The following is a 15,173-nucleotide window of genomic DNA, read 5'->3' on the forward strand; positions in this document are numbered from 1 at the left end:
CCAGCTGGTTACTGCTTTGTCCGTTCAGTTCAGTTGAGCAGATTTTGAGGGCTGTGGTACCAGCTCTGTCCTAGGCCCTCGTTGGGGTGCCTTTGACACAAGACTACTCGTGGATGGTTCTGGAATCCCTCTGACTGCAAAACAATGAGGCCCTGTTATTGAACTTCAGAGGAAGGAGAGAGAGCTAAGCCTGGGGACCCTGGCATCTCCGGGCTCTAAGCAGCCAAGAGGCCAACTCTTCGACGGGGATTTGTCTACAGTGATTAGCCTTATTCACTCTTCCAATAGTCTTCAAGTCTAGAGAGAACAGTGTGCCTGAGTAGCAAATATTTTTAAGGGTGGTCAGCTACAACGTGAGCAACTTCAAGGTCTCAGGAAGGTGCACCGAAGAAATAATTCTAAGGCTACCTTAAGCCTTTCATTATGTGGCTAGACACCCGTGTACATGTGCATGTGTGTGTGCGTGTGTGTTCACAGGTATGTTTCCTTTTACTCCAAGGGGAAAAAAGAAATGGCCTGACTTGCAATGTTGCTGGTAGAACTTAAATAAAATCAAGCCATATTCCAATTTTGAAAAGACGATGAACTTTCAGTTTTAACAGAAGGGTCGTCGTATTTGAATTAGATTCTCTTAACTCCCCTTCAGACTGTACCTGTTCCAAGAAACAGGTGCATCCTGGGGAGAGAGGGGCACGTTCCTGCTCTCTCAGACTGAGTAGATGACTAGGGGAACCGTCCGTGGCTGGAGGGTCAGACTTCAGCTGCCCCTCTCCCCTCATCCTCCGTGCCTCCTGCCAGAGGGACAGCGTCTACCCTGCCCTCGTCCTCCCCAGATGCTGGCACTCATGACTCCTCTCTGCTTGGCCAGATAGTCTGCTTTTCCAGCAACAGATGTTTCTACAGAGTAAACATTATTGATTCTGCTTGGCTCCTCGCTGTGCCGTGCGCTGCCTGAACACGAAACAGTGGTGTTATATGAGCAGGAGGCCTTGCAGCTTGGCCGGTGCCAGCCTTCCCCACTCCCCTTCCTGGAATGGATTCCCTTGTCGGTCCCGATCCAGTGAACCCTCTAGCGACAGCACTCACTTCTGGTGTTGAGGTAGGCCAGGAACAGAGTAGCAGCACCGAGAGCCTCGTCTGATGGCTTGCGGCAGCAGGGTGGTCAAGGGACCGCCCCCACCTCTGTGCCCCCACCTCTGTGCCCCCACCTCTGTGCCCCCACCTCTGTGGCTTCCTTGGCGGCAACGTGCTCCTAGGCTGGTGATTGAGCTTCTCGGATCTTTCAACAGAGGCTCTCGTGCCGATGGTCGGTCTCGTTGCCAGAGAATGGAAGAACTGTCCAGCCGTGCCTGGGCTGCACGGACTGCACAGAGGCCTCGTATAGACCGTGTGTCTCTGGGCTCTCCCGAAGACCCTGGCAGGTTCTGGCGCACGCTGTGCTGAGACGTCCTAGTTAGCCCCACATCTCGTTAGTGTGGAGCTGAAACTTGGAAGTGAGCAGGCGGCAGGGTGGGGTGGGGTGGGTGAGGCACAGGGTGGGAGAGCATGGATGGTGGATAGGGTTCTCCTACCATGCTGCCCTCGCTGGCCTGCACCCCAGTATTGGCCCTGGATCAGCATTCATTCCCTGACTTTCCTCAGCCTGAGGGGCCCACACTGCTGCTTCAGGGTGAGCGATGGTGGGATGTGCCATGTGCCCCCGAGAATGAAATCAGGTTACCTTCTGGTCACAGGGGGAAGAGCTGGGCCTGGCCTGCTGGGCCTGCCTGTCTCCTTGGTGAAAAGGGCCCACAAAGGCCCTGCTCAATGCTACTGGCCATGCCTGAGCCTTCATTGGCAGCCGCCCTGGGCCGCTCGGCTTTCCAGGTGGAGCTCTTTCGGGCTGAGTGCTTTCTCAGCCCATCCGTCCAGGCTTACAGTTCCTCCTCTTTCTTCTCTCGTGTCCCGTGGAGGTGATTGTCCACCCGGAGTCTTTCTTGCCCTGTTGGAGAAGCTCACAAGGGTAGCTCGATGGGAGAGAAACAAACTTACCCTCACCTAGCCCTGCCTTCCCGGGTTCTGTCCAGGCCGAGAGCTCAGGTCCAGACCGGCCGTGGAGCTCTGTTTTCCACGCTGCAGTATTGTTCTCACCCTTCGTCGTCCTCCTCCTCCCACCCTCCCTGCGGCTTCTGACAGGCAGGGCCATCTGCTTCTTGGCATTGACTGGCTTGGAGGAGTGGTGTGTGTTCTGAGGGGTGTCCTCAGCCCCATGGGTCCTGTTGAGAAATGCCCTACCCCTGCCGGCTTCTTCAGAACCTTGGACAAAGACCATTGGGTTGCAGTGGTGGAGCCAGGGAGGAGAGGGGCGGAGGTCACTGTTGGCTTCTGTGTTTTCCTCCAGTGGACTGGCCACCTCAAGCCCCACCTCGCTGGGAGCCAGGACTTAAGATGCAGCTGCTGGGCCACTCGGGAGCAGGACCCTCAGGCCTCCCAGCAGTCACCCGAGCCCAGGGTGGCCAGACCTGGCTTCTCCGCCAGTCGCTGCTGCTTGGGATGGACATTGGGGTTGCGGCACTGAGCTCTGGGGTTGCCTATGGACACGGGGCCCCTTACACCCAGTATTCAGCATACTGGGCGGGAAGTGTTGCCAGGAGTTCGGAGAGGAGAACACACCAAAACCTCAGATGAAAGGCACGTCCCTGACCTCCAGGGATGGGGTGGGGAACCAGAGAGACCTCTGCTGAGCTCATGGATGCTGCCCTTCCCCTAGGGTGGGCTGACCCAGAAGCCAGACGATCCAGCCCCTCCTGAATAGCTTACTGAAGCCAGGCCTTGTCACCAGGCCTGCCTCCTGATTCCGCCTCTGGGGATTTGAACCCGTTGCTGTTGCCCCGTCCAGTCCGAGAGAGCAGCATGTCTGAGGGCCATTGGAGTGATCTGCCTCTGCTGCAGGCATGCTGCACTCAGAGGTCAGTCCGTGCACATGCACTGAGCAGTGGTGCCTGTCAGGCCACTTAAAGGTCTCTGGTGGCTTTATGCCCCGGCAGAGGCTGAGACCTCACCAGGGACCACTGGTTCGTTCATCTGAAATGAAAGCTGATTTCTCAGACCCACTGAGCAACTCTGAGTTTTCTCTATAGATACCATGTGTGAGCTGTGGTTTCCGCCCTGGTTCTGAATGTCACGGGGGCTTGGCTTGTGTGGCGGCTGTGGCATGTGGTGACCCAGGAGACTGTCCAGGCAGAACCTTCAGACCGTCAGCCACATGTGAGGAGAGCGGGGAGAGCTCGGTGCTGGCAGAGCAAGTCAGGCGACCTTGTGCCATGGACAGCGCCATCCGAGCGCTTTTCCCCAGTGCTGTCCTGGCAGCCTGGCCAGCAGGAGTTTCTGTCGAGGAGCAGGGCACGTGCCAGGTACCAGTGCCGTGCAGTCGATTCCCGTGCAGTGCGGCTGTGCATGCGTCTCTGTCCAGGTGTTTCTGTTCTCAGGGTTGTCACCAGCTGATTGTCCTGAAGTCGATTGATTACTGGGTCTTTCTTCCTAGCTCTCCCTGGGTGGTCTCCAACCGCCAGCATTATCAATCACAGATGTTATTCATCTTCGTCACTTGGACAGAGGGGAAAGGGTTGTGGCGTCAGATGTGGGGGTCACTGCACTGACCAGAGGGTGAATAGTGGACTGGACCCTGTAGTGGGTGCCGACAAGGGCTCTGGCCTCCTGAGAAGTAAGGATGCCCACATTTGTCAAACGGGGTTGTGGTTAAAGCTATAACCAGAGTTGTTCAAGCATATGTAAGAAGACATTAACGTATAAAGCATGGGAGGTTACACATAGTTATTTACCATATTGAATTGCCTTATTATTGGCGGTGGGGGGCGCTGGTGGCGTAGTGCGTACCTACTGGGCTGTCAATGACAAGGTCAGTAGTTTGAGACCATCAGCCAGCTACTCAAGACATGGCTTTCTGTTCCCGGAAAGACAGTGTTGGAAACCCACAGGGGCAGTTCTACCCTGCTCTATAGGATTGCTATGAGTTGGTATTAACTCCATGAAAACTAATTTTCCCCCAAAAAATTTCATGGAAAAATTCATGTTCTTCTTATTCCATTTCCCCATGAACCTTTCGAAGCCCCTCCCACCCACATATCTGTGCGTGAGATGGACTCAGGGATATCTACTAGCTGCTGAATTCATTAGAAGGATTCAAAGCCCAGCCAATGGGAAAGCCATTGCATTTCCATAATTCATGTTGTTTCTTTCCCCTCTTGTTCTTCCTAGGTTTGTCTTCAGCGAAGCGGAAATTTGCCGATTCCTTGAATGAATTTAAATTTCAGTGCATAGGAGATGCTGAAACGGATGATGAAATGTGCATAGGTAAGTCCTCATTGACCCCGGGATAAGCTCATTTCTCACCACAGCTCTTCACGTCACCACGGCAGGCCCCTCTTCCTGGGAAAGGAAGTGGCCGAGGTTAGTAGAGAAAGATGTCCACAGGAGCAGTGGATGGGGCAGAGCTCTGGGGCGTTCAGGGGCCTGGCATACTCTGGGCTCCTTCCCTGGGCCCTGGAGTTCCTGACCCAGTCACTGGCTGGTAGGAGAAAGCTCGAGATTTTGACATGGGACATTGCCCTACCTTCCTATAGGGTTATACTTCTGGCTATGTTTGCAGCCCTCGCTCTGGTTGCTCAACGCACCCCCCCCAACACACACACACACACACACACACACACACGAGAACGTGGAGCACAAACATAATTCAGGAGGGATGGATTCAGTCCTGCTGATGGGCTGCGGTAAGAGTTCACCCATATTCTGTTTGTCCCTTGATTAAAACAATCATCAAATTATTGTGTAAATTTAATTTATGTGAAGTTCTAGTTTCCTGGCTTCTTTGAAGACCAGGGTTCCCACCCTCTGGCGCGGCAGCCATTGGCTGGAGCTGTATAGCTGCTGCCTGCCAGTGGGCTTTGGTCTAAGTGCTCAGCTTGCTGTGGTCCCCCCCTCTCCCTTTTGTCTGCTCTCCAGGGGCGGGTCCCCCATTGTCCTTCATATTGGTGTTGCTTCCTCCATCTCCACCTCCGCCTGTACTCTTAGATATTCCTGAGCTCAGAGTGTTTTTAAAGTCAAGACGTCTTCCACTGCTAGGCCCATTACGGGGGCCAGAATTGAGAGTGATCATGCAGGTAGGAGACAGCCCAGAGCAGGGAAGGGTACTCTAGTGCAGGCGTCCTCAAACTACGGCCCGCGGGCCACATGTGGCCCCATGAGGACATTTATCCTGCCCGCCAGGTGGTTTTGCCCCGTTTGTTTTTTAACTTCAAAATAAGATATGTGCAGTGTGCCTAGGAATTTGTTCATAGTTTTTTTTTTTAAACTATAGTCCAGCCCTCCAACGGGTCTGAGGGACAGTGAACTGGCCCCCTGTTTAAAAAGTTTGAGGACCTCTGCTCTAGTGATGATTCCTGGAAGCTTTTCACAGCCTTGCGTAAGAGTCCTGAGCATCTGCAGTGGCTGTGGGCACTTAATGCCTGTTGTCTTTGCAGGTCATTCTGGTAGTGGGGACTCTGCACCTCTGACCACCGTGCTCCCATTAGCAAAGCAACTTGGGGACACTGAGAGCAGGGACCCCAAGAGGGGTCCCAGATGGGGCTGGGGTGCCAGCAGCACTGTTTGTTTAGCTCTGGTGCCAAAGAAAAGGTTGGGCTCTGACGCAGCCCCACAACCACAGTTGCGGAGGTCAGGTCCTGGGGCAGGAAATCCTTCAGCTCCTGAGAGGAACTCTGCCCCTTCCAGCCTGAGTGCTGGAAGCCCGCCAGCCACTGCGGGGTGGCCCTGGCTCCTCGGAGGGGCAGGCTGGCCCTCTCCTTGAAGAATGTCTTCCCTAGCCAGCATGCCAGGCAGGGCTTGGGCTCACCCTTAGTTGGTCATGATGAAAAGGCTTTAAGGGGTCTTTGGGAAACAATTGGCACTCAACTTCCACATGTGCCAAGGGGTTTAGATCCAGAATGTCAGTTGGAACTGGGGCTCCCCGTGGCCTGTTGCCCTCATTCCACTTCTTGGCTCCCTTCTCTTTTCCAGCACGGTCTCTGCAGGAGTTTGCCACAGTGCTCAGGAATCTGGAAGATGAACGGATTCGGATGGTGAGTCTGCGCAACTGATCTTGCTCTGAGGTCGCACTAAGGGGGACAAGGGATTTGTTATCTCAGGAGAATTGAGTGTGGATCCAGGCTCTGTCACTTGCTTGGTGGGAGCTCTGGACCAAACCTCGTAGTCTCTGAACCCCAGTTTTCCTGCCGCTGAGGTGGGAACCCTCATAGTGACTTTGTCGGATTTAGAGCCGTTGTTCTTCTCCTAAAAATTCACTGTTAAGGAATATACACAAGACTTATGACGCAACAGTGGACCTTTTGAATCATTAAACTTCAGAGGGCCCTTAGAAGCCCTGGGGGTATAGTGAGTTCAGAGTTGTACTGCTAATCACAAGGACAGCAGTTCAAAACCACCAGCTGCTCCTCAGGAGGAAGATGAGGCTCTTTGCTCCCATAAACCTCTACAGTCTCAGCAACTCCCAGGGCCAGTTCTGCTCTGTCCTGTGGGGTCGCTGTGAGTCAGAATGGACTTGGTGGCAGTGAGTGTGGCTTGGAGGCCTCAGCAAGGGTGAATACCTAATAAGTAAGGTAAACTTGTACTAGCTTGTGCTTACTTGGTATTCTGCAGTGAACAGTTTCGCGTGCTTCCCTGGCTTCCTTGGCTGACTGGGACCTCTATCCCTGATGGGAATAGTCAATTTGAAAAGAGGCTTTAATGCTGTAGGAAGGAGCTGTGGGGTTGGGAGAGAGACAGATGCTTCCCATCCCGAGAAGTAGAATCTTGGACATGGTGAAAAACTTGCTCACTACAGATGAATAAATAAGCACAAGCAAACCCATGCTTCCTTTACTTACTGGGTAAGCCACCCCTTAGCCTTGAACCTTTCCGCACGGAACAGGAATGCAGGTGCCTGCACAAGAGCTCAGTGAGCAGAGGTCACTTGTCAAACCAAAGCACCTAACACAGTGCGGCGGTGCAGCAGACACCCACCAAAGTGCACCCAGTGAGGGGCGCGCTAAGAAGTTCTTCAAAGAGAGATAGAGCCCCGGGCACTTAGCCATCTCCTTCAGAGTAGGCGTTATTCCTGTGACGCACATCCATCTTAACGGATGAGAGCTTGCCCACCCACAGGGAGTTTGTCTATCCCCCGCCTTTGCTACCCCCCTCCATGGCCTTAGGATATTGGGGGTGATGCCAAATTGGAAATCCTCTGCAGGAGCCCTGGTGGCATTATGGATTAAACATTGGGCTTTTAACTGCAAGGTTGGCAGTTCAAAGCCACCAGCTGCTCAGGAGCCTGTTTGCTTCCATAAAGATTGACAGCCTCGCAAATCCTCAGGAACAGCTCGCCTTTGTCCTACTGCAGTGTTTCTCAACCTGGGGGGGGGGCGCTCCCCCTTTGGAAGTTGGACAAGCCTTTCACAGGGGTGGCCTGATTCATAACAGGAACAAAATTACAATTACGAAGTAGCAACGAAAATAATTTTATGGTTGGGGGGAGGGTCACCATAACATGAGGAACTGTATTAAAGGGTCATGGCATTAGGAAGGTTGTTGTGAGTCCGAATCGACCCTGAGGCCAGTGGGTTTGGGCTGGCCGCATGCTCACTGGTCCCTCGGAGGGCTGCTCGCCAGGTCTGCTGAAAATGCCAACAGTGATACTTCCCTCTGCGCTCGTCCTATGGGCTGGCACTGAGCACGCAAGTCTGCCAACGAGCAGCCACGTGCTTTATATGTCTTTTTCCCTGCCATCTTCACAGTGGCTCCGTGAGGTGGTGCCTGTATGATTCCCATTTCCCAGACCAGAAGCTGAGGTTCGCAGAGGTTAAGTGACGGTCTGGATTCAAACCCTGGTTGGCCTTGTACATAAGCATGTGGGGTTTCCCTCCACCTTTGGAGACTGGAAGCCTCTTAGCCCTTGCCCTGGGTGAGAGGTCGAGAGCCCTGTCCCTGCTGGCTCATGGCTGCGTGGCAGAAGCAGCTCTGGCAGGCAGCAGGGAACAAGTATGGGTGCTTGCGCACATGCTGATGCCAGAGAAGGGCGCGATGCTTTGAAGCCCGTCTTGGCTGAGTCAGTGTTTAGGGGCAGGGGCATGGGGTGTGGTGAGCTAATCACGATGAATACCCAGCAGCCTGCTGTGGCTGTGCTATGGGAACAATAGCTGGATTATATTTTTCAGCTTGCCTCTGCAATTTTATTATTAATGTCAGTGAAGCCAGTTTCTGCCGTCTGCGTGGGTATCTGGCCACCCGAGTCCCTTCTCTACCTCCTTACCCTGGTATAGCTTCATCATCCATTCAGTGAAGTTCAGCAGATAGACACCTCTTCTGGGACGCCTTCCCTGACTCCCAGGGTGTGTGAGCATCTTCCTGTTTTCCAGAACCCCTGCGTGCTGAAAACAGTGAACATGGTTGGCTGTGGAACAGAAGGTTAGGGGTTCTGTTTCACCCAGAGGTGCCTTGCAAGAAAGGCCTGGCAAGTGACTTCACAAAGTCACTCCTGGACAACCTTAGGGAGCACACCTGTTCTCTGGAACACATGGGGTCACGGAGAGTCACAGTTGATTCGATGGCAACTGGTGTGATTCTGTTTCGTGAACATGCAGTTCCTGTCTCTGACTGTCCCTCCACACTGTGCATGTACCTCGCACGTCTCAATATCACCAAGCATGTCTGTGTTAATGCTCCTGTATCCACCGCAGTGCTCAGAGCCAAGCAGATACCACACAGCCACAGAAGAACCGTAGATGCAGAGGGGCCCTATGCATCACCATCTGTAGGCTGCCTTTTGACAGATGGAAGATCAGAAGCCTTGTCAAGGCCCAGAGCACGTAGTCATTGCAGGGCTCGGGCAAGCACTTGGAGGTCCTGATGCCCAGTGAGCAGCTGAAGGCCTTTGTCTATTGAGGGGCCAGTCAGGGCTGGTTTCTCAACCCCGGATACTCATTGGAATTACTCGGCGGTGGGGGGGGTGGGGTGGTGTTACAAAGACGATGTCTGAGAAAAGGCCAGAGGTGCGATTTAGGTGATCTGCAGTAGGCAGTGGGCATGGAGGTTTTACAGTGCTCTCAGGTGATTCAAGTGAGTACCACGAACTTGAGGGCTTAATACCCATTATGAGCTTCAGGTTAAGTGGCTTGCAACCAGATATTTGATTTGATTTGCGGGAAGGATGTAAACACAATTTTAAGCATCACTAGAAACAAAAATGAGACAAGTTCTAGCACCAGTGTTAAAGCATTTCAATTCTATGCATACAGTTTCCCGAGGCTCCTTCCTGTGATGTGGGCAGCTGGTTCTCTTCTTCGTCTTGAAGCTACACTGAAGCCTGTTCACTTTGGGGGACCCTGCTGGCATTTGAAATGTCAGCGACACAGCCTCCAGCATACATGCAAGCTGCCACAGTCCGGCAAACTGACAGACAGTGGTACAGGACTGGGCAGTATTTTATTCTGTTGTGCAGAGGGTGGGTCTTTGTGGGGTGGAACCAACCTGATGGCACCTAACAACAACAACAACAACAACAACAACAACACTTTAGCATAGCTTGACCTGAAATGAACCTACAGCCCTCTGCCACTGAGCTGATCTGCATCATAGCGACCCTCTAGGACAGAGCCTAAGAGCCCAGCGGGTTTCCAAGGCTGTAAAGCAATGGGAGCTGACACCCTCCTCTTCTGTGTTTCGGAAATACTCAAAAGCAAGCTCTCTGCCATCGAGACCAACATGTAACCACTGCACCACCAGAGCGCTGTTTCTGAAATAAGTGCTCTCAGAATTGGGAAGGGGCAAATGGGAAGCAATCTGCCACCTTCTGCCCCTCGCACTGTCCACCCTGTCCGTCCTCTGCTGTGTCTCTCTAGACCTCCTGGCATTCGCTCTGCTGCTCCCTGTGTGGCTGCCACACAAGCGGCTTAGAAAAAGATGCTGTGTTGCACTGAGAGCCTGAAACAACTGGCTGTGCGCAGAGTGAGGACAAGTGACTTGAGCGTTGTCTCAAGAGCGTGGGACAGCCTCAGAAGCCATCCTACAAGCTTCCAGCTGGAGCGGCCCTCCCCACTGGTTTTGCAAATGAGGAAATTAGGCCCCAGAGAGGTTGAATAGTTTGCCCATGGCCACACAGTTGGCAGCTAATCAAGAAACCATTAATTGACCCATTGAGTGAGTGAAAAATCCCGGGGTGCCCCATTGCCTCAGCATGCCTGTGTGTTCCTGGGCACAGGATGTAAGTACTTGGGAGGGAGGGCGCTGCAGCTGGCCTGTGGGTTTGACAAGGACCCTGGGTGCGGTGCAGAGAAGCCGCTCCTAATTGCATTGGTGGCCAGGGAAGGACTCCTGCGGGTGCCTTTAAAGCTGCAGCGGTGCACCAAGGCACCAGAGCTGAGCACAGAGCCTCTGAGGCAGAGGCCTGGGCCTCGACAGTATGACTGGATGGAAAGCCTGTGGGAGGGGGTGCTGTGAGGAGAAGCCGAGAGGCAGGCAGGAACCCATGTTGCTTCACCCTCAGTTCACACCTGACAGGACAATGCCAAATCGGGCTGAGAAGGCTGCCATGTCTCGGATGTTTGGACGTGTTTTAGTTCTGTCTGTTTGTAACCCAGGCTCAGTGCCGATCCACTTTGCCTATAACGTAGCTGGACGAGCCCTGAAAAGATGCCACCTGACACTAGAAATGCCAGTCACCAGCTTTCCCAAGCTGGCTGCGTGTTTCCAGTTCCTCCCTTTCCCCTCTGAGTCATGCAGCCCCAGAGGAACTCAAGACTGGACTCGGAGTTGACATGTCAGTAGTTCATCTTGTGAACAATGTATACGAGGGGGTCTCTCCCAAAGAACCCACAAACACAAAAAACGGAAAAAAGCCTCCCTGGGTGGCTGAGCTTTCGTAGTGCACATTTCCACTAGGCGAGCATCAAGCAGCGCACTCCGAGTTAGTGCACACCATCTAACGATGAACCTCATCTGGATGTCTGCCAGCCTCCTGAACGGATGGAAATGCCCACGCGTGGTGCGGTTAGATTTTATTCCACCAGGTCAGACCGTGTAAGTGTGCGACGAAAAGGGCCTGGTTTGTGGCAGACAGGGGACTGTTTCTGCCACCACAACAGTGCACCTGCTCACACAGCCATCTGAGCGCACCTGTTTTTGGCAAAAAAGAGCATGCATCTCTTGCCCCATGCACCTGGCCTCATTCAGGGTGACTTCTTTTTGTTTCCATGAATGCAGAGGGATATGAAAGGACAGTGATTTGACGAAGTAGAAGAGGTGAAGAAAAAAATGAGGGAGGTGCTATCAGCCATCCACACAGATGAGTTTGAAAAATGTTTCCAAGAATGGAATTGCAGATTTGACAAATGTATTCAGTGTAATGGAGAGTACTTTGAAGGTGATAAGGTGGTGTTGTAGAAAACTTTAAATACATGGCTTTTGGGGGAAAGTCCATTTTGGGGGGAATGGGTACCCCCTTTATACACACACATATATACAGCCTTGATCGCACACGTCTCACCCGCCCGCGCCCTGTTGTTTCTCTCCAGATTGAGAATGCCAGCGAGGTGCTCATCACGCCTTTGGAGAAATTTCGAAAGGAGCAAATCGGGGCTGCCAAGGTAAGACTTCCGCAAGCCGGAGTTGGTGGCTTTCTGGGTGGGAGTTGGGGAAAGGGCAACCAGAAACCCAGCTCCTTCAGTACATCTTCTGAGGCAGATCCGCCTCGAGCCCCGGCCCGTGCTCTTCCTAGCGAGTGCCGTGAGTGAGTGTGCAGTCAGCCCTGTGAGCAGCCACGCTAGTATTTGGTTCCTGAGTCACTTTGTGCTACTTTCCGGAATCACCCAGAGGAGGGACCTTGGCCCTCCCCTATGTTCTCCGAGAGCTGTGTGCTCGGGCAGGTTGTCAAGAGAGACCCGCGTTTTCTGTGAAATTCCCAGGTTTTAAAAACGTGTGGCAAAGAAGACATCCCACTAAGCCTGTGGCAGTAAAAGTGAAATACAGCACACCCACCCCAAACTGCACCGTGTCCTCAGCACTGCTTCAGCCGGGGCTCCCCGCTTATCCCCGACCTCGGGCTGTAACCACAAGGTGGACCCAGGTAACGTGTTGGGGGAAGCGCCGCAGAGAGAATCCTGTTTGTTTGTGAGAGGGGCAGGTGCAGTGTGTTCTATCGCTGGGACACCTTAGCCAGCTGGACCTCGAGCGCACACCCTCAGGGAAGGGTTTTCATAGGAGTCTGACAGCAAAAGGATGTTCAAGACTCCACAAGGTTTCTCAGAAGTGAGGCAATCTAGCTGTTCCCTTGCGCCACCTGCTGGGGATTTGGGGCACCATCACCACCCTTTTTAGGTAAGAATTTGTACACACACTCTTCATTTCACCTTCCCAGTAGTAGGAGGCTGCTTGCCACCTGACTACCTGACATGTTGTGGCTGTGTGTCTGACAGTATGTAAAGCGTGTATGTGTGAGACCAGGGCCGCCTGTGATGGCTGAAGTTACGTGTTACCTAGGCTGGGCTGTGCTTCTTGCTGGCTTTGCCATTAGGTCACCATGTGGGCATCCTCCGTTTCCACCTAACAGTCTGGTCTCTGGACCCCAGCGAGGTTGATACGTGAGAATTGGGTGCACCCAGCCGCGAAGTGCTTGTGTGGGGTAAGAGGGTAGCTGAAATATAAGGAGTCAGGGTGGTCTTGCTCAGTTAGGTGCACTTGCATTCAGGAACGAGGTACGATTAGGGCCCAGAAAGATGAGGCTTGCTTCGGTGGGATGGTGGTCCGTCATTAAAAGGAGAGGCTGTTGTGACGATTTTCTCCCATCTGCAGTATTTGCATGTATAAGCTACAGTTCACATTTACAAAGAGATTGGACCTTATTGGTTTTTTACAGCAATGTAATGATCCAGCCAATTCTGCAGTCGACTCCCCCTCCCTCACCTGCTTTCTTATTCCCGAGACCACACAGCAGTGACTTCTGTAGATGACAAGGCGCTTTGTGAGAGCAGAAGAGCGGGGCTACTGAAACTGAGTCACTTTCCAGGTGTCACTTCCCCTCCCGGTGCAGGTGCCTCTCTGCATGGCCTTGGGACTTACCGCGCAGGAGGAACACGAGTCCCAGTGGCCGCTCCTTGACTTCAGTATCAGTCATCCCAAAGACAGATGCTGGTTTCTTTTGGAAAATGGACTAGACAAAGTGAAACGTAAAATAAATGAATGAACGAATGTAAAGGGATGTAAATAAAAGTCACCCAAATGTGGTTCCTCTGATCGATAGTTAGTTGATCCTGTCATTCGCCTCGAGCAGTGATTGGGATGTTGTTTGGGATGATTTCTCAGTGTGCATATCCTTTTTCAATGTGCATATTCTCTGCCCACCCCCCATCATTCATATCTCATAATCGCTCTGTTGTGCCGGCAGGGAAGTTCCAGCTCATAGCAACTCTAGGCCAGCGTAGAACTGCACCGAGGGGCTTCTAGGACGTCGTCCTGAAGGTGCTCGATGCAGCTGTGCACTAGGTGCTGGACTGCTGACTGCAAGGCTGGCAGTTGGAACCCCAAAGCTGCTCTAGTGGAGGAAGGGGAGGCCGTCTGCTTCCAGAGAGCTTTATCGCCCTTTTCAGCTTTGGAAACCTGCACGGAGTCACTATGAGATGGAGTTATCAGGCATATAATTCTACTTGGATCCACAATCAACATTCATGGAAGCGGCAATTGAGAAATCAAGTGATACTTATTTCATTGGGCAAATCTGCTATGCAAGACCTTTAAAGGGTTAAAGAGTAAAGATGACCCAGGTGTGTCTGAACAAGCCACGATCTTTTCACTCGGGTCATGTGCCCGTGAACGCTGGACGGTGAGGGGGACAGAAGAATCGGTGCATCTGAATGATGGTGTTGGGGAAGAAGCTAGGCAGCACCATGAACTGCTAGAAGAACACACAAATCTGTCTTGGAGGAAGTCCAGCTAGAAGGCTCCTTAGGCGCACGGATGGTGAGACTGCCTCTCACACTGTGGACACATTGTTGGGCGACACCAGTCCCTGGAGAAGGACATTATGCTTGGAGAAGTTAGAAGTCAGCAAAAAAGAGGAAAACTCAGTGAAATGAATGCACAGTGACTGCAAAAACAGGCTCCCCCGTGGAACAATTCTGAGGATGGTGCAGGGCCGAGCAACGCTGCCTTTTGGTGGGCTTGGGGCTGCTCTGGGCTGGGACGGACTCGACGGCCCCTAACACAACCACAGCTGCAACAAGACGGGATGGCGGAGGGGGGGGGGGTCGGGGTCCATCTTTAGATGAATAGCTCTCCAGGTCTTCCTCCTGCGTAGCCTCTGGGCGGCTTTGAACCACGAACCTCAACCTTTTGGTGTGTAGCCTAGTGCTTAACCATTGTGCAACCCACTGAACAGAGTAAACGTAAAAACACAGTCATCCATGAGGTCAAGCTGATTCTGACGCACGGAGTCCCTGTAGAAGAAACCAGAACGGCCTTTCTTCTAAATCTTCACAGAAGCAGAATGTCACATCTTTCTCCCTACGAGCAGCTGGTCAGTACCAGCAGCAAAACACTTTAACCGCTGCACCACCAGCGCACATCTTCTTCTTCATTTATTTCATAGTATGCTGACTTAAGGGGAAACGAGCACAGAGACCACAAGCTCCCTGCTAAGGGACCTGGAGGCCCAGTTTCAAGAATGTCTGAGCGGCAGCGAGAGCTCTTCAGCTGTTGTCGGTGCCACTAAGTGGAGACTTCTGAACTCTGCTGGTGCGATGCTAAAATTGCTTTTTCCTCCTCCACGCTCTGGTGCTGCTGAGGTTACTATAACAACCTGTTGCTCTTCGAAAGACGCAGAAGTCTAGCCTGCTTGCAGCCTGGGAGGAGGACTCCTGGGGTTCCTGTGCTCTCCTGGCTGCTGGGCAGTGGAGCAAACCACGGACGTGGGCCTGCGCACGGACCTGTGATTAGAGTTGAGTGGAGGAGCTTGTCTGCCACAGAGGTGCCTCGGGAGCTGTGGACTCTTAATGAAAGCAGAGCAGTGCCCAAGAGTGGGCTCAGAACTCAGTGGCTGGAGTCCAGATCCCACGCCTGCCACTTGTGTGTGAACTTGGAGAAGTTTCCAT

General features: G+C 52.8%; 1 protein-coding gene across 3 annotated transcripts in view; it reads left to right on the forward strand.

Annotated features, from left to right (window-relative positions):
* The window catches only part of ARHGAP26 (Rho GTPase activating protein 26), a 522,575-nt gene that overhangs the window by 117,646 nt on the left and 389,756 nt on the right, over nt 1-15,173 (forward strand). For all 3 annotated transcript variants that reach the window (XM_075541756.1, XM_075541758.1, XM_075541757.1), the window contains exons 2-4: nt 4,258-4,353; nt 6,058-6,119; nt 11,604-11,675. In XM_075541756.1, coding sequence (XP_075397871.1) covers nt 4,258-4,353; nt 6,058-6,119; nt 11,604-11,675 — 230 coding nt within the window. The remainder of the gene's footprint in view (nt 1-4,257; nt 4,354-6,057; nt 6,120-11,603; nt 11,676-15,173) is intronic.

This window comes from Tenrec ecaudatus, chromosome 2 (genome assembly GCF_050624435.1).
Source record: "Tenrec ecaudatus isolate mTenEca1 chromosome 2, mTenEca1.hap1, whole genome shotgun sequence".
Lineage (NCBI taxonomy): Eukaryota > Metazoa > Chordata > Mammalia > Afrosoricida > Tenrecidae > Tenrec > Tenrec ecaudatus.